The 17,770-nt window shown below is 47.6% G+C and overlaps 1 protein-coding gene across 1 annotated transcript; it reads left to right on the top strand.

The window, feature by feature from the left end:
* Positions 1–7,588: 7,588 nt before the first annotated feature.
* LOC136459798 (heavy metal-associated isoprenylated plant protein 35-like) lies at positions 7,589–9,616 on the top strand. The gene is made up of 3 exons (XM_066459646.1): positions 7,589–7,713; positions 7,884–7,959; positions 8,328–9,616. The coding sequence occupies exons 1-3, from the start codon at positions 7,687–7,689 to the stop codon at positions 9,239–9,241; spliced, it is 1,017 nt and encodes a 338-aa protein (XP_066315743.1). The 5' UTR covers positions 7,589–7,686; the 3' UTR covers positions 9,242–9,616.
* The last annotated feature ends 8,154 nt before the right edge of the window (positions 9,617–17,770 follow it).

Here is a 17,770-nt window from a genome sequence, read left to right as displayed (position 1 = left end):
GTGCATTCGTTGCGTCTGATCCCCTCCCACTGTCCGCTGCCGCCTTCCTCCTTTCCATCCATCCCTCTCTGTCTCTGTCCTGATCACCTCCAGAAACGCAACTTGCTGCCGCCTTTCCGTCGCCAGCAGGGGCCAGCCCCTGGTCGCCAGCCTTTCAAACGTGTATGCTCCATAATAGTTGATCTTCAAGTACCATTGAGCCATATGTGTCTTCAGATATATATGGTTTTTGCATATTTTTTTCCTATTTTCTTTGTAGCTTTAAGTTACAGTTTAAACACGGATGCTCTAAAATGGCTATAAGAAAATAAGATACTCTCCGTTCGCGTGCTCTTGAACCCGGCTTGATCCGCTTCTTTTTTCATCCAGAACAGTATTTTTCTCTCACAAATTCCTCCAGAATTCCTCCAAATCATCCAAATTCCTCCAGAACCATACCATCCAAACGGGGCCATATCTTATTTTCTTTACAACTTCAAGTCGCAGCCACAAGAGCAGATGCTTCACTATGGTTAAGATGTCATGCCCATCACACTTCGAGTACGTTGATCTTCAAGTACCTCTAAGCTGCGTGTGTGTCTTTAAGTATATGTATAGATCTAGCTTTGTGCATAGTGTGAGTTTATGCTTAAGTTTACATACAATAACTTGTACTCGAAGTATCGAGGCATAACAAAAATCAGTTTTTTTTAATCCCCTTTATTTTGAAAGTCTTACTTTTGCACCTTGAACGGTTTTGGACGCAGACTTTGTTAATAGTTTATGGTATAAACCAGGCTATAAATACTTTTTTAAAATATATCCTCTTTCAAAATTGATACGACTAAAATCCTAAAACCTATTCTATTCTTAGAATAAATTATAGCAAATTTGTTTTAGCTTAGAAAAACATCAAACCGGTTTCAGATTTTTTTCCTCTAAAATTATACTCTATAGTATAGTGCCTAGATTTAAATGGTTTGAATATGCAATATTTTATTGTTTTTACTAGTTGATGTTGTCATTATCTATTATAATTGGTCAGTAACCAACCAAACTATGTAACACACTGACTACTCTCGCTAGTAGATACCCATGTTATTTATTATAGTTAGTCGATGTTTATCTACCAAACTACGTAGAGGCTAAGTCAGCTCCTCTTGTTAATGGGTCCACGTACGCGTCACTTTTGTCCTCGTTACGTGTAAAAAGGTTAACCTAGAGGTGTTTCGTTTGGAGCGACAAGGATTATAAGCTTATCCACACTCTCCTAAACTTCCAAGTTGGTATTAAGCCCACCAACTACAAAAACACATAGACCAAACTACTACTGGCTACTAATAGACTGAGGTGTTACAATTACTCTCGCTAACAGACACTCTCGTTATCTATCTGGTTTTTTTTATAAAATTTGTTTTTTTGTATTCTTGGTGTTTGTGTAGTGATACCTGTGAGTCATGTCATCCACACTTTAACGACAATACTTTCTACACTAGCATGATTATAGATAGAATCAAGTAACACTAGTGTTCAAACTAAGGACCTGTTCTGTACAACCTATAAGCTGTTTAAATAAACTGAAACAAGAAGCCAAACAATATTTTTTTGTGCCGTTTTCTGTTCACACTTCTCTTCTTAGCTCCCGTTTGTACTAAACACATACAAGGGTTAGCCGCTTATTTTGGTCGTGCTTTTTCTCCATTTGCTCAGCATCTCCCAATAGTTGTATCAAACACGGTGTAAATAAGATCAAGTATGATATGGTTACATCATTACTGTTGTCACCAAATCACCTCAACCTTTTCATAGTTCGGGCCGTCGATATAGGCTATATATCTATTTCTAATATTAAATAGTCAAAATTTTCTTCTCAAAATTTGATCAATCAATCTTTCTTTGTTCACGTATCCCTCCACTATCTAGACTCTAGAGTATGTACTAGCCTATTTTAGTATATATATGAGTTAGATGAAAAATCACTAAGCTGTGTCCCTTCACTCTTTGGAGCATATATTGGCCTATTTTAGTATATATACGAGTTAGATGAAAAATAATTGTGCTTGAACAATCATAGAAAAAAAAATCACTATGGATCAAATGAAAAATCCCGGTAAAAGAGAAACAAAAAAGCTGGGCGCACATATCGTACGCCGGCCTAATATAGGCTGTATTCATATAAGGATTCTGGTCTGAATCACAATTATGCAATGTCGTACGCCAACCTATTCAGGCGGTGTTTTTCATATACATAAATTCTTGTCTGAATTTTGTTCGTGCTCTCCGCGCTTGCCACGCGGTGATCGTACTATCAGGGTCATTGTTTGTTAGCTGCGGAGCACACGGTTTTGCAGACAATGTGGCACTAATAACAAATAAATTACGGCTTATCCTTTTTTTTAAGGAACGGTACGGCTTGCCTGGCGCCCCACGCCCCGTCGTATACACTTGGGCCAAATCGATTATAGGCCTGCTGGGCCAATCAACGGACGGGACTGGTCTGGGCATGGACCGAAGTGCCGAACAACTAAGGAAATAATGCGCGCCAAACGACGATCACCCCTCTCAACTTTTACGAAAGTCTGCGTTTCCTTCCAGAACTCTAAAATCGGGTAAATCATCTCCCTAAACTTTTAAAATCGTTCATTGTACCTCCCTAACCGGTTCAAAGGCGGTTTTGTCTTATTTATTTATTTATTTATTTATTTATTTCGGTTAATCTTTGAAAAATCATAGTAAATCATAGAAAAATCATAAAATAAAAAAATCCAATTTTGTTGGACTCCACATGAATATATCTACACAATGAACATATAATATGAAATGCTTTAGTATAATTTTTTTGTTGTAACTTTAGATCTATGATTTTTTTATAATTAATTCATAACTACAGTATCTATGGTCCAATTGTGTTGAATTTTTTATGGTGAACTAATTATTATATGCTTGAGCTGTAATAAAAATTTTATATTCATTGGATCATGTGTAACTTAGTTATAGATTTATAAATATTTTTTTAACAAACATACACCTAAATAAATCTATAACTAAGTTATACATTATCCAATGAGTATGAAATTTTTACTACAGTTTAAACATACAATAATTAGCCCACCATAAAAATTTTACTATAATTGGAACATAGAAACTGCAGCTTTGAATTAATTATAGAAAAGCATAGATCTAAAGATACAACAAATTTTTTTTACTAAAGCATACCATATTATATGTTCACTATGTAGATCTACTCATGTGGAGTCCAACAAAATTTAATTTTTCTATTTTATAAATTTTCTATGATTTACTATGATTTTTCAAGATTTAGTCAAAATAAATAAAAAAGAAAAAGATAAAACCGCCTTTGAAAACCGCTTATAGCCGGTCAAGGAGATAAAATGAATGGTTTTAAAAGTTCAAGGAGATGATTTACCCGATTTTAAAGTCCAGGAGAAAAAACAGACTTTCGCAAAAGTTAAAGGAGGTAATGTAGACTTTTTTTCACCAACTAATAAGTAGCAGTCTTGTGCTGCCGAGCCCAACCCAAAGGAAGTCCTTGTTGGAAGCATTTGGGATCGGCTGCCGAACCGAAAGGGGGACCTTATCAGTCTAGCTATGAACTTGGAGATGGACGAGTGTTATCAGCTCGGCGTTCGACATGAACAATCCCCCCTCCCCCTTTTTTTCCCCGCTGTCTGATTCTGAATCTAAATGAGACCAGAAAGAAGCGCACCAACATTAGCATATAGCAATATAGTATATAGTGGAAGAAGAAAGCAACGCGGTTTTTAGGTAACCAGCCCTGCCTTTATTTTGTTCAGCGGCAACTAGCGTAGCCTCCGTGGCTTTTCTTTGCTGCCGCTGCCAAAACGGCAAACCACTCGCTGCGCTTCTCCTCGATCGATCTGCCTGTCGTGGCCCGCCATGCTTATTGCTTGCTACGTGTGCGTGCTCCGATCCGATCCCATCCCATCCCATCCCATCCTCCCACTGCTCGCTGCCGCCTTCCTCCTTTTCCATCCATCCCTGTGTGTCCTTATCACCACACACTGCTCGCTGCCGCCTTTCCGTCGCCAGCTGTTACCCGTGCCCGCCCGTTCGTCCCGGCTCAACGCGTGGCACGGCGGCACCACGTCATGGCGATCCAAACGGGACGGCCGCCATGCATATTCCTCACTCCCCCTCTCCTCCTCCGTCCGATCGAGACAAAACCTAAAGACGATCGACGACGACGCAGAACCGCTTGGCAGCAACCAGCAAGAAAGCCCAATGCGCGGCTGTCCGTCGCTCGCTCTCGCTGACGAGTGACGACGAACCAACCAAGGCCGGGGCCGGGCCGGCCGTCCCATTCCGATCCGTTCCCGCCGGCTTCGCTCGATCGATCTTGCTCTCTGGTCGTCGCCTCCCCGGCCCCGTCGCTTTTGCATTCCACCATCGCGCGTCCCCACACACACTGCCCGGCGCGGCCTTTAGTTGGGTTTCGCAGCCTCGTGCAGCAGTCAGCCGTGCCGTTGCTGTACCTCTCCGAGTCTCCGTCCGTCTTTAACAGCTAATGCTCGGGAGCTTTTGCTCGTGGTGGTGACGGCTGACGGGATGGGACATGGGAGGAAGGCGAGAGGAGGAAGAGAGACTCGGCGACGGCGACGGTCATATATACGAACGAACGGAGTGGTGGGATGATTGATCGATCCGGGCATGCGGCCGGCCATCTTTCTTGGAAGTATCACCCTGTTCGTGAGTCGTGAGTCGTGAGTCGTGACAGCAACAGGGACCGTATGTATGTACCATTCAGAGACAAAAGAGATATGCGTGCGTGTATCAGCATGTTCATGTTCATGCTGGTGGATCGGTGAGATTCTGAATTTTGTTTCGGAAAAGTGCTTTCTCTGATATGGCACGCACTTTGTTGTTTGTGTTCACAACCGATAGTTAAACTAAACAAGCCAACCTGTGTGCAGCCAGGCAGCCAGCGTGCTTCTTCCATGCATGGAGCAGCTGCAGCAGAAACAGAAAGTATAACTGAATGAACTAGCCAACTGCCTGTTCAATTTCGACGGCGTTGGACAGTGTGAGAGAGGGGGTCAAGAGCCTCCTTTTCCTTTCCATGTCTTTAGCAGATAGTCCACCAATCACCATCTCTTGACGTTGCAATAATGCGGCGTGCTTTATATCTCTCTCTCGTTGACGTCTTCCTGCTTCATTGCTGATCAATGCGTTTATTACATGCATCTTCTTAATTGTTCTGCACGGTCCGAGTGATGATATCCTGCCGCCGGAAGACAAAACTCTACTGCCTCATTCAGCACATTGATTCAGTATGTACAAAGTAAAATCCGCATATTATCTCGATCTCCAAAACAATTGCGATACACATAATAATATATATAATCCAGAACTAACTAGTGCGTGATCGCTTAACAGCAATTAAGTTTGCCGACCAAATCACCAAATAATAAGCATCCATATATATAACCAAACACATCAAGCCATATTCTAGGTCGATCTCCTTCCACGTGCCTGCAAAAACACAAAAATACCAATTCCAGATCATTCCAGAATTCAGCTTTTGCAAATATAATGTGGCCGGCCAAAGCAAGCACCTGCAATTTGCGCTTAATGATGGCTCAAACAAAGCTAAACGTATCTATATATATAATAATAATAATAACATATAACTAAGAACCACACAGCCCCAGCCCCAGGCTTGGACAACTAACAGGCGTTGTCAAAAAAGGCTTCTTCTCCTCTGGAATGTGGAATCGATGCTTTCTTCTCCGACCATGCAAAACTGAAAAAAGCGTGACACAACACAACACGCGCGCTTTGTGACGACGAGGCTCTTCCTCTGCACGCCCGGCCGGGCAAACTTAACGAACCAATAACGAGATGCATTTGCAAGGGCCAATCTTTCTTTCCTCTGGTGTTAATTTGGCGGCGGCGACTGGCTTGGCGTGACGGAGCTGGCGGCTGGCCACCACTAACCCGCGGTTGCATGCGTGCATTGGGTTGCCCGCGACGCCGTAACACTCCATGGGAGGGCCAGGAATCTCACTCAGCATGCGTGCATATGGGAGTTGAGAGGGGCTATCGTATTCAGTTTCTTCTCGGCGTCGTCATTTTCTTCTTCGTCATTGTTGTAATTCAGTGCCGTCTCCTTCAGCGAGTTGTTGCTGCCTTCGCTTTTGCTTGTTTCATTCACAAGTGAAACTCTGACTACGTGCAGCAATATGAGAAAAAGGTGTTAAAAAAGCGTAGAAGGGACAGGGACACATATTTTTGTTTTCCTTTCTCTTTTGATTGTAATGCTTGAAGGCAAGAGCATGCGTCGACAAGAGGGATAACATAGAATATGGTTAGCGCTCATATGTTGTCAAACTAAAGACTAGTTCTTAGCAAGAAAATTGCATGTGAACTTGTCTTTCTCTGAAACTCTGAACATTAGCCTTCTTATTTGTTCCTCCGACGAAATCTTTCTGAGTACGTATCTATATGGGCGCACATATCTGCTAACCTCACTCTACAGATATCAGCACAACTAAACCTCCACATAAGCATCTAATAAATCACACGAGGATCAGGTGAATCAGTCTGTCTGTCCACATGCCGCACATATCTAAAATGTTACTCAATGACCTCTGCTTGGTCTTATGGAAAACAAAAGAGAAGGGAGAAGAAGAACAGCACAGCAGGAAAATCTCTACTAAAGGTAGCTCAGGTCAGCAAGACAGCAACAATTAGCAAAAGAGATGTTCAAGTGTAATCCCCCCTCCCTGCAAAAAACCGCTTTAGTTGCCATCATGCAACCTGTTCGTTTGGCTGGTTCGTATCGTTGTTGATTCGTGAAGAAGTACCGTTGGCTGGTTTGTGTGAGAGAAAAATACTGTTCCGGCTGAAAATTTACGATCGTTTACGACAAGCCACAGCTAAACGAACAGGCTGATGCATCACCTAAAATGAAAATCTCAGCTGCTGCATGCACAGTATTATTGTAGTACAGCTCATGATGAGCTCTGAAAGGAAGAAGACGACGACTAGGACTAGCACTGAACCATCGATCGCCACCTCCCTACGCTTGCTTTCACTGTCACAGGCTCACATCCATCTTTACCTCCTTCCAAAGCCTCCAAGGGCGTGGTGCGCTCTGCGCTGCGCCCATTTGTAAAGCCACCCCCTCCCTCCCTCCTCCCCTAGCTGATCAGCTCTCCCAAAGATATTCAATTCAGCACGCACGGAAAAATTTATCGGCGATAAAATTTCGATAAACCCAATAACCCCGTTTATCGCTAAGGTCCGACAAATTTTATTTATCACCGAGATTCCAAATTTCACTAGTCCACCTACACGAAAGTGTGATATTCTCTTACATCAATACTATTATGTGCTAGTTCTTAATGTTAAATGCTTTAGAGACAACTTATGTAATTTTCTAGACAAATTAGGTATTTTTGTTTTATTTTTGACCGAGAAAATTTCCGACAAATTCGATAAACCCGTTTATCGGTGACCTCCGGGTTTTTTTCGCTACCGGTAAAGTGAACCTTGTCACCACGTACTATTTCTTCTGTGTATGGCGGTTGCTTCCATTCCTTTCACTTTCTAACTAAACTTGTGCGGGTATAAAGATCGCCCTCCGCACTTCCCCCATAGTTCACGACTCCACGGACACACTTTCCCCTCCTCTCCTCCTGCAAGCACCTTCCTCACCTCGCTCTCATGGCCTCAGAGCCTATAGAGTGCCAGGTACCAATATTCTTTCTTCCCTCTTCTCTCTCTCTCTCCCTCGGCCTGATCGGATTCCAGTTCCAGTAGATGTTTCCAGAACGATTTCTGTTCTTCAGTCTGATTCCTGTTCCAGTCACTGATTTTGTTTGATTCTTGTTCTCAATCCGTTTGTGTGTGCCCTGTTTCAGGATGTGGTGCTGAGGGTGTCCATTCACTGCCAAGGATGCAAGAAGAAGGTGAAGAAAGTGCTCCAGAACATCAGTGGTACGCTCTTGTTTAATTTTGCCCCGAATTGCATGATATGATTCGATATACGACAGGTCTTTCAGTTCACCAGCACGTAGCTTCGCATTGTCAAAGGCCTTGCTTTGCTTACACAAGTCCTGATGCTGCAAAATTTGCGTCTTCGATTGCAACACTGAACACTGAGCATTAGTAGTCTAGTACAGTACATGTTAGGTGGCTTTGTTTGCAAGCAACTGCCTCCTTTTCTTTGTACTATATACCAAACTAAAAATAAAAACAATCAATGAAGGGCGCGTCTAGCACAATTTGATTTTGATCGGTGAAGATGGACCATACATGCCCCATGCTGACCATACTAAATTTGTGTTCTTTTGATCTTGTTGAAGGCGTGTACCGATGCGAAATCGATGCCCGGAGCAACAAGGTCGTGGCGACGGTCTCGACGAAGCTCGACCCCTACATGCTCGTCGCCAAGCTGCGTAAGTCCGGCAAGCAGGCGGAGCTATGGCCGGAGCAGCCGCCACCACCACCACCGGCAGCTGAGAGCCAAACTCAGGAGCCCAAGAACAACCAGCCTGACGAGCCGAGCAAACCCAGCGAACCTGCCGAGAAGCGCGGCGCCGACACAGCCGACGCCGCCGCGGCAGAGCCGAGCAACCCTCCGGAGCCCAAGCAGAGCACCGGCGAGGCCCCGAATCCGGCTCAGGGCAGCAAAGAAAATGCCAGCGCTGACGACACCGGCGATGACACCGCGGCGGCACCGGCGCCGGCACCGGCGCAGCATGGACCCAGCGAGGCGAAGGGGAAAGCGAAAGCGATGCAGCAGCCGGAGATGGAGAGGCAGCCGGTGGACGCCAGAGTGACTGTAGAGTACGACCGAGGCGTCCCGGGCTACGTGAACCGCATGCCGGTGCCGCCGGCGGCGGTCATGAGCTACAACCAGGTGCGGCCGAGCGTGAGCGCGTCCTACTACGCCCCCGCCCCCGCCCCGGCACCAGCGGCGCCGGCACCGGCGCCAATGCCGATGGCGAGGCCGGGGCCGTCGCAGGGCTACATCGACGAACACTACACGCCGTCCTACTATAACAGCAACTACAACCGGTCGCCGGCGTACGAGCCCGAGCCGTACTACTACAGCCCTCCGCAGCCGGCGCCGTATAGCTACCAGTACCAGCCGGCTTCTTCGTCGGAGGATTACTACTACAGCGCGCCGCCGCAGAGGAGCGCCTTCTCGCCGCCGCGGGACGGCTACGGCGACATGTTCAACGACGAGAACGCCAGTTCTTGCACCGTCATGTGAAGGGATCGGAGGAGTTGCAACATGAAAATGGGTTGATCGCTAGTAGCTAGTTTACTTACAGTTCCTTATTAATCAAGCGAGTCTATATATATATGTTAGTAGATTTTAGAATCAGTACGAGCAAGGAGATGTATTGAAAGCACTGGTCAGGCTTGATGGCGCTGAATAAGTTGAGAGCTGAGCTTGAATGCTTGATGCATCATGCATGTATGATAGAGGAGAATGTGAGGATCTGAGGGAACAGCTCTGGTGGTGCTCGTCAGAGCAATTTTGTAATGTATGACACGGTTAAACTGGAGACTTCCAATCTCCTCAACTTCTTCACCAGAGAACTTTGTATGTACAGAGAATATGAGCAAAGGCACGAGCTGTTCTGTTTCCTTGTGAATCTTGCACCTAAACGGTGCTGTGTTCAATCATTCAGGAGGTTGGTTAACTAAACTGTGTAGGAGTATTTCAGGAGTAGCATGGGCGTTTCTAATACTCTAAACTGCTCTTGGGAAAGGATAACTCAGCTAATTCCAATGTAAAGTTGCTTGGACGTTCTCAAAAGAACCCAAGGAACAGAGCTGGTAACTTTTTTCATTGTTGCTTCGCCTTTCATTTGAAACCTGCTACTGCTCCTACTATTTGTTCACCGAGTAACGTTAGAGAGAACAAGAGGAGCTGACGTTTGTAGACTGACACTGTAAAGATGAAGCACTGAAGATGCATGGACTAGTTCTGACCACACCTGAAGTCCTGAAGAGCGGCTGCATCAAGAACTGGAGACAAGAGCGGGAGACAAACTTGCTCCAAGTACAACGAAGAATGCACATGCATGAATCATGATGCGGCAGCTTCTGTAGCTTATACAACAAATGCAGAGTCAGAAATTCAGGGCCCAGAGAACAATAGAGGCGTTTGGGATTGACACGCCTCTGCTTTGGATTTGCCCCACGGACACCAATTATGGATTCCAAACTGCGGTTAGTTAACTGAAACCGACGGCTGTGCGCTTCACAATCCCCATGAAAGTGAGGTGAAAGCAAACAGGCTATGTCAGTATCACTGTTTCTTTAACCCAAAGCAAGGCTGCCATGAAAATCGCTGTCCTAGTCGGCCATTTAGGCAGCAGGGACTGCTATTTTTAAGCTTTGTAGTCGGCCATTTAGGCAGCAGGGACTGCTATTTTTAAGCTTTGTAGACATAAACATGTTGTCCAAGGCCTGAGTGTGGTCGATTTAGAGGGACCAGGTTGTAAACATGTAAACATGCTGTCCAAGAAAATTGATATAAAAATTGTTTATATTAATCTGAATGTTTTATCTTTATTTATTTTCTCACGATTGGCATATAAAAATTAACACGCCTGGAGTAGCACGATGATTTCAAAGGATTAGAAAGGACTAGAGCAAGGTGGAGATTGTTGTGCGGTGACTCAAATCCTACTTGTAATATGACGCAATAGAGGTGTGGTTTTAAGACTTCTGGTTCTTCTAAGAGTTGCTGTAGAATCCTACTAGGAGTGGGACTTCTACTTGCATGTATGAAGGCCTTGGAGCGACTATATAAACAAGGGTAGAGGCCATAGGCATCAACCAAGCCAACACAAGAGACTCATCCAAGGCTTGTAAGTACAATTAGGAGCGCTCAAGAGGATTAGGCTAGAAGTTCTATTCCACTATATTCTTGTATAGGACACAGTGGGACCTAGAGAATCAAGTAGGACAGTGGGTCGTAGAGACTCAAGTAGGGTCGTGAGAGAGCGACAATCACTTGTACACTTTTGAAGTTGTGTGCTAATAGAATTTGCGGTTGGCTTCGCCAAAATTCTAATATCTTATCGTGGTTGCTTCAACATCATCATCTAGAGTTTCCTACCTGATTCGACTACCTCGTTTATAATACGGTGCAAGCTTATCTCATACTTAGATATTCTTTCAAAGATCCAAGGGTTGCTGCGGGGTATCTGATTCTAACAGAAACGGCTATAGCAGCTAACGACAAATGCGACTGGGCGCGCACTACATGCAATTAAACGTCAGGACTCCAAAGTCTAAATTCACACCCAACTTGAGAGGCTGGAAGTACAGGATAAAATTGGGGCCCTAATGATCTCTGAATGTTCTCGACAACATACTGTGGTGCAAAACCGAGGCACTTGGGATTGACACGGCTTCTCCTGACAGACACCCGACACCATTTATGGATTCCAAATTGCGGTTAGTTAACTGACACCGATGGTTTTGCGCTTCACAATCCCCATGAAAGTCAAGTGAAATCAAATTGGCTACGTTAACATCAATGTATTTTTAACCCAAAGCAAGGCATCCATGAAAATTGTTCTCCTAGCCTTCCCCATTTAGGCAGCTAGATAGAATTAGATAGAGATAGAGGTAGAGATAGCTATCTGTAAAGTAATCTACTGCTCTCCCTCTATTCACGTGGCAGAGGCAGACGCCGAAAGGGCTCCCCTGCTGCTGCACTGTAGCCGCGACAGGGGCAGGTGCCGAAAGGCTCTTCTGCCGCACTGTAACCACAGCAGGGACATGCGCCAAAGTTAGCTCTGCTGTCACATCTAGTCATCGTTGGAGGCTATCCTCGCTGCTGTGCCAGCGGAGTACAGGGAGCCATTGAGGCCGAAGAACTCTACTAAGGACGCGTGGGAGGCCATTGCAGCGATGCGCGTCGGCTCCGACCACGCAAAGAAGATGACGGCCTAGCTGCTAAAGCAGGAGTACGTCAACCTCAAGTTCAAGGATGGTGAGTCGGTGGAGGACTTCTCCCTCCGCCTGCAGTCGCTCATCAGCAAGCTGAGGAGTCATGGCGTCACCATCGACAAAGAAGAGATGGTCTCCAAGTACCTCCACTCCGTGTCGGTGAAATACATCCAGATCGCTCTCTCCAAGAGACGATGCTGGACTTGTCCACCCTCACCATTGAGAATGTGACAGGCCATCTGCGGGCGGTGGACGAGCGCATGGAGCAGGCCACAACAACAACAGACAACGGTAAGCTGCTGCTAATACAGAGGAGTGGGCTGCCCGGATAAAGGAGAAGAAGTCCAGGGAAGCCTCCTTCAGCTGCGGTGGCGATGGCAAGCGCCACGGCAAGGCTTCTTCGGAGAAGAAGAAGAAGGTCGACCCCAACGTCTGCCGGCGCTGCGGGAAGACGGGCCATTGGGCAAAGGAGTGCACAAATCGCAAGCAGGAGAAGAAGGCTGAGGCTCATTTGTCGCAGACTGATGAGGATGATGAGGCCACTCTCCTGATGGCGACGTTCCGTGCACTGCACGACGTTGAGGCCAAGGAGAAGGGAGAGGTGATGGCGGTGGAAGGGCATGGCAAGGCTCTAAAGGCTGTCAACCTTGACAAACCGCGTGTCCAAGTCCACCTCGGACGTGTGGATGGCGAGCAGGAGCAGCGGTGGTACCTGGACTCCAGCGCCAGCAACCGCATGATAGGCTCCAAGGTAGCCTTCTCCGAGCTCGATGGCAACGTGACCAGCACGGTGAAGTTCGATGATGGCTCAAGGGTGGCGATCCGAGGGCGTGACACCATCATCTTTAGGTGCCAGAATGGTGAGCACCGCGCGCTGATGGATGTGTACTACATCCTGTAGGTGCGTTCAAGCATCGTCAGCATCGGGCAACTGGACGAGCGTGGATACGAGGTACTGATCGAGTGCGGGATCCTGAAGATTCGGGATCAGGAGCGGCGTCTTCTCGTGATGGTAAAATGCTCACGTAATCGATTATACCTACTCGACTTGAAGGTGGAGCAGCCAGTGTGCCTGGTAGCATGACACACCGAGGAGTCATGGCTGTGGCATGCTTGGTTTGGCCTTGTCAGCTTTGACGCGCTCGGTCGGCTGGAGAAGATGGTCCAGGGGTTGCCCCACATCAAGCACGCTGGCAAGCTGTGTGACAGCTGCTTGGCCGGGAAGCAGAGGAGGCTGTCGTTCCCAAAGGCGACCAAGTATCGCTCGGCGGACGCTCTCGAGCTCGTCCACGGCGATCTCTGCGGGCCAATCACGCCAGCCACAAACGGTGGTCGACGGTACTTCCTCCTACTCGTGGATGATTACAGTCACTATATGTGGCTGCAACTCCTAACGAGCAAGGATGAGGCGGCGGAGGTGATCAAGAAGTTCAAGGCGCGCGCGGAGGCGGAGAGCGGCAAGAAGCTACGTGTGCTGCGGACTAATCACGGCGGTGAATTCACTTTGGTGGAGTTCGCTGCGTACTACGCGGATCAGGGTGTGGTGCGACACCACTCCACGCCGTACTCGCCACAGTAGAATGACATGGTGGAGCGGTGGAACCAGATGGTGGTCGGCATGGCTCGATCCATGATGAAGGCCAAAAGCATGCCAACAAAGTTCTAGGGAGAGATGGTGACCACAACGGTGTTCATCCTCAACCGCGCACCCACAAAGGTCCTGAAGGGCGTGACGCCGTTTGAAGCTTGTCATGGGCACAAGCCGAGCGTGTCCTTCCTCTGGACATTCGGCTGCATCAACCATGTTAGGAAGATGAAGCTGGTCCTCACCAAGCTGGAGGACAGGAGCACACCGATGGCGCTCCTGGGCTATGAGGATGGTACCAAGGTGTACCGGCTCTACGACCCATGTGGAGGCAAGGTGGTTGTCTCACAGGACGTCATGTTCGACGAGAAGGCGGTCTAGGACTGGGACAGTCTGGGCACGGGGGAAGCTGGCGGCTTTACTAGCACCTTCGTCGTCGAACACTTGGTCATCCATGGTGGTGGAGACGCTGGAGAGGAGGTGCCGACCACTCCAGCAACAGAGCCGAGCACTCCTAGGGCGGTGCCGAGCACTCTGAGAGGGGTGCCGAGCACTACAGGAGGGCTGTCGAGCGGTCCTACAGTGGTGCCGACTACTCTAGGATGGGTGTCGAACGCTCCCGTAGCAGAGCCAAGAGGTCTTGCAGTGGTGCCAACCACTCCAAGACTGGTGCCGAGCACTCCTGCAGTGGTGACAACCACTCCAGGAGTGGTGACGAGCGGTCCAGGAGTAGTGCTAAAAACTATAGCTAGGGTGCCGAGCACTCCAGGTGCTGTGCCGACCACTTCGACAGAACAGGGGACTCCATTGACGTTGATCGAGTTTGCCTCACCTCCAAGCGATATCACTGAGTTTGTGGATGCCTTCCACGATGGTGAGGAGGTGCGGTTCCGCAGGCTGGACGACATCGTCGGCGGCATAGGATCCTCAGGCCTGGCGGGTTGGCTGCTCAATGACCTAGAGCTACTTCTCATCAGTGCAGAGGAACCACCCACATTTGCGCTGGCCGAGCGCGATACAAATTGGCGATGGGTGATGCTGGAGGAGATGAAGGCAATCAAGGAAAACTAGACATGAGAGCTCGTCGATCCACCTCCAGGAAGCCATCCGATCGGCCTGAGTGGGTGTACAAAGTCAAGGGGACGAGCGCGGGGCCATTGTCAAGCACAAGGCGTGCCTCATCGCCTGAGGCTTTGTCCAGTGCGAAGGCATCGACTTCGAGGAAATCTTTGCGCCGGTAGTAAGTATGGAGTCTATTCGACTGCTGCTGGCTTTGGCAGTAGCGAAGGACTGGCGTGTCCATCACCTAGACGTAAAATCGGCCTTCCTCGATGGCGAGTTGGCGGAGACGGTCTTCATTAGGCAACCTCCGAGTTTTGCCGTCAAGGGAGCGGAGCACAGGGTGCTCCGACTGCGCAAGGCGCTCTACGGGCTACGGTAGGCCCCACGAGCGTGGAACGCCAAGCTTGATGCCACGCTAGGTGAGCTTTGGTTCACGCGGTGCACAACCGAGCACGCGCTCTACATGCGGCGTGTATGTGGTTGACTTGATCGTCATCGGCGCGCGTGTGGAGGACATCGATAGCTTCAAGCGCGAGATGGCGGCTCGTTTTCGAATAAGCGATCTCGACGCACTCTCCTACTACCTCGGCATCGAGGTGAGACAGGGGAAGGAGGCGCTCACACTCGGTCAGAGCGCGTACGCCTCGAAGCTATTGGAGTAGAGTGGCATGGCTGAGTGCAAGAGTGCGTGACTCCGATGGAGAAGCGGCTGAAGCTGACGAAGGCCAGTACCGCAGCGAAGGTAGATGCAATACTCTACCGGGTGCATCGTTGGCGGTCTGCGCTACGTAGTCCACACGAGGCTGGACATTACGTTCGCCGTGGGCTACGTCAGCCGCTTCATGGAGGATCCCCGAGAGGATCACTAGGCTATCGTAAAGCGGCTGCTACGCTACGTCAAGGGGACGGTGGATCACGGGATCGTCTTCCCCAAGACCGGCAGAAGTGGGTTGTAGCTCACTGTGTTCAGCGATGTAGACATGGCGGGGGATATCGACGGACGGTGGAGCACCTCTGGCGTGCTCGTCTTCCTTGGGTCGGCTCCAATCTCATGGCTGTCACTGAAACAAAAGGTGGTGGTGCTGTCCACGTGTGAGGCACAGTACGTGGCGGCGTTCACAGCGGTGTGCCAAGCTGTGTGGCTGCGCCGGCTGTTGGACGAGATGACAGGTGTGGAAGCTCACCCACCAACACTGATGGTGGACAACCAGCCCGCCATCGCCCTCGCGAAGAATCTGGTTCTCCACGACCGGAGCAAGCACATCGACGTCAAGTTCCACTTCCTCAGGGACTGTGTCGATGGAGGGCCGATCGTCATCGAGTTCGTCGAAACTGGTCGGCAAATCACGGACGTCCTCACCAAGCCGCTCAGCCATCTTCGGTTCACGGAGCTAAAGAAGATGATCGGCATGGTGGAGGTTCTAGGGTTAACAGTAGGATTAGGGGAAGAATTGTAAAGTAATTTGCTGCTCTCCCTCTGTACGCGAGGCAGGGGTAGGCGCCAAAAGGGCTCCCCTGCTGCTGCACTGTATCCGCAGCAAGGGCAGGCGCCGAAAGGCTCCCCCGCCGCACTGTAGCCACAACAGAGGCAGACGCCAAAGTCAGCCCTGCTATCATATCTAGTCACTGTAGCAGCATGGCAGTCTGACATGTCTGTGTACTAGGATTAGATGGGTATAGTTGTATATATAGCTTCTCACTGTAACTCAGTAAAGTGAGAGAGTTCAGTTTTGTCATCTCCTCTATAGAGTTTCGGCCAACGTTGATGCTTGTGCTGTGTGCGCGCGCTTTGTTCTTCCTCCCTTCTTTTACCTCTAGCCATAGCGAGCGAGAATGCCGGTGACCGGTCGGCTCACCCGTGCGGGAGATCTCAGGACCAACACTATCTAGAGCACTGAATGTACCCCCGAGAGCGAGGTCTAACAAACCATTATATAAATATCGAACATGTCTATGCTATCTTCCTCACACCAAATAATTATGACATCCAATACAGATGTAGTGGTTCCTGCTATCTTCATCCATGCCTTGCTCCTCATGGCCTATTGTAAGTAACTAAAACAACCTTCTTGCTTATCAAGTTCAAGCTCCATTCAAGAAAATATGTGGTTTATATGGTTCTAACTACCCATCAATTTATGATTGTGCGTAGGCGCAGAGGCAAAGATATGCACGAAGCCTAATCGAGGCAAAGATATGCACGAAGCCTAATCCATTTTACCTTAGTTTATGCCAAAGCGATAAGGATTGTGGAGACTCGTGCATTCACTTTGGCATCGGCACCAGCGGGTTCTTCAAGGCCAGAAGACCACCTACCAGAGTATGTACATGTAACTTTGAATGTCCAGGGCAAGGACGAAGCAATCTGCCAGGAGTCAAGCTGCTATCCAGCGGGAAGAAGTTGTTGTCATCTGGAGATGAGCCTCCATCTAGGATGCCCAAATTGACAATATCCAATTGAATGTTTATGTAGTTGATTGATGAAATTGATGAAGCTGGAACTTTTTGTTTCCATTATCTAAAAAAAATGATTGATGAAATAAGAGCAACACATTTATATGTACACATGCATGTTTTAAGCAATCGTGTTAAAGTAATTAAGTAATATGAACAAAACTGATAGCATTTGCATGATGTGTGAAACATCTTCATGGACAAGACTCGGTACTTTTTGTTCCAATACGGCCTGTGTGTTTATCATAACAAACCTAGCCTAGAAAGCCTAAGGGTCTGTTTGGATTGCTTCCACAACTGACCGCAAAAACTTAGCTCTCTCTCTGGATGGCTTCATAATCTCGTCGTAACTCTGGCATGCCGCAAGTTTTGCTTCAGCTTTCAGTAATCTCTGGCGAGCAAAACACTCTCAGTGCTTTTGGCTCACCCATAGCTACTGTGTGGTAAATCGAGGGAGCTATCCAAACAGACCCTAAACCTTAAACTGATGAGTGCAACAAGATCACCATTTCCTAAGCTAAATGTACATGCAGTGAATGTCTTTTCGGCCACTTTCTAGATATTAGCAATTTCTCTAAAGAAAGATTAGGCTTGTTTAAAAGTGAGATAGATAGATAGATAGATAGATAGATAGATAGATAGATAGATAGATAGATAGATAGATAGATAGATCATGATACATTTGATTTTTTTACTTAAAAATCTATGTTGCAAATAGTTTTATTG

The sequence above is a fragment of the Miscanthus floridulus genome, chromosome 6 (assembly GCF_019320115.1).
Source record: "Miscanthus floridulus cultivar M001 chromosome 6, ASM1932011v1, whole genome shotgun sequence".
NCBI lineage: Eukaryota > Viridiplantae > Streptophyta > Magnoliopsida > Poales > Poaceae > Miscanthus > Miscanthus floridulus.
This window is presented reverse-complemented; position numbering and strand designations above follow the sequence as displayed.

What these genes read in the sequence shown, in the direction of transcription:
- LOC136459798 (XM_066459646.1), top strand. Translation starts at nt 7,687, where the DNA reads ATGGCCTCAGAGCCTATAGAGTGCCAG. An exon ending in CAGAGCCTATAGAGTGCCAG is followed by an intron (nt 7,714 to 7,883) that starts GTACCAATATTC and finishes GCCCTGTTTCAG; the next exon opens with GATGTGGTGCTGAGGGTGTC. An exon ending in AGTGCTCCAGAACATCAGTG is followed by an intron (nt 7,960 to 8,327) that starts GTACGCTCTTGT and finishes ATCTTGTTGAAG; the next exon opens with GCGTGTACCGATGCGAAATC.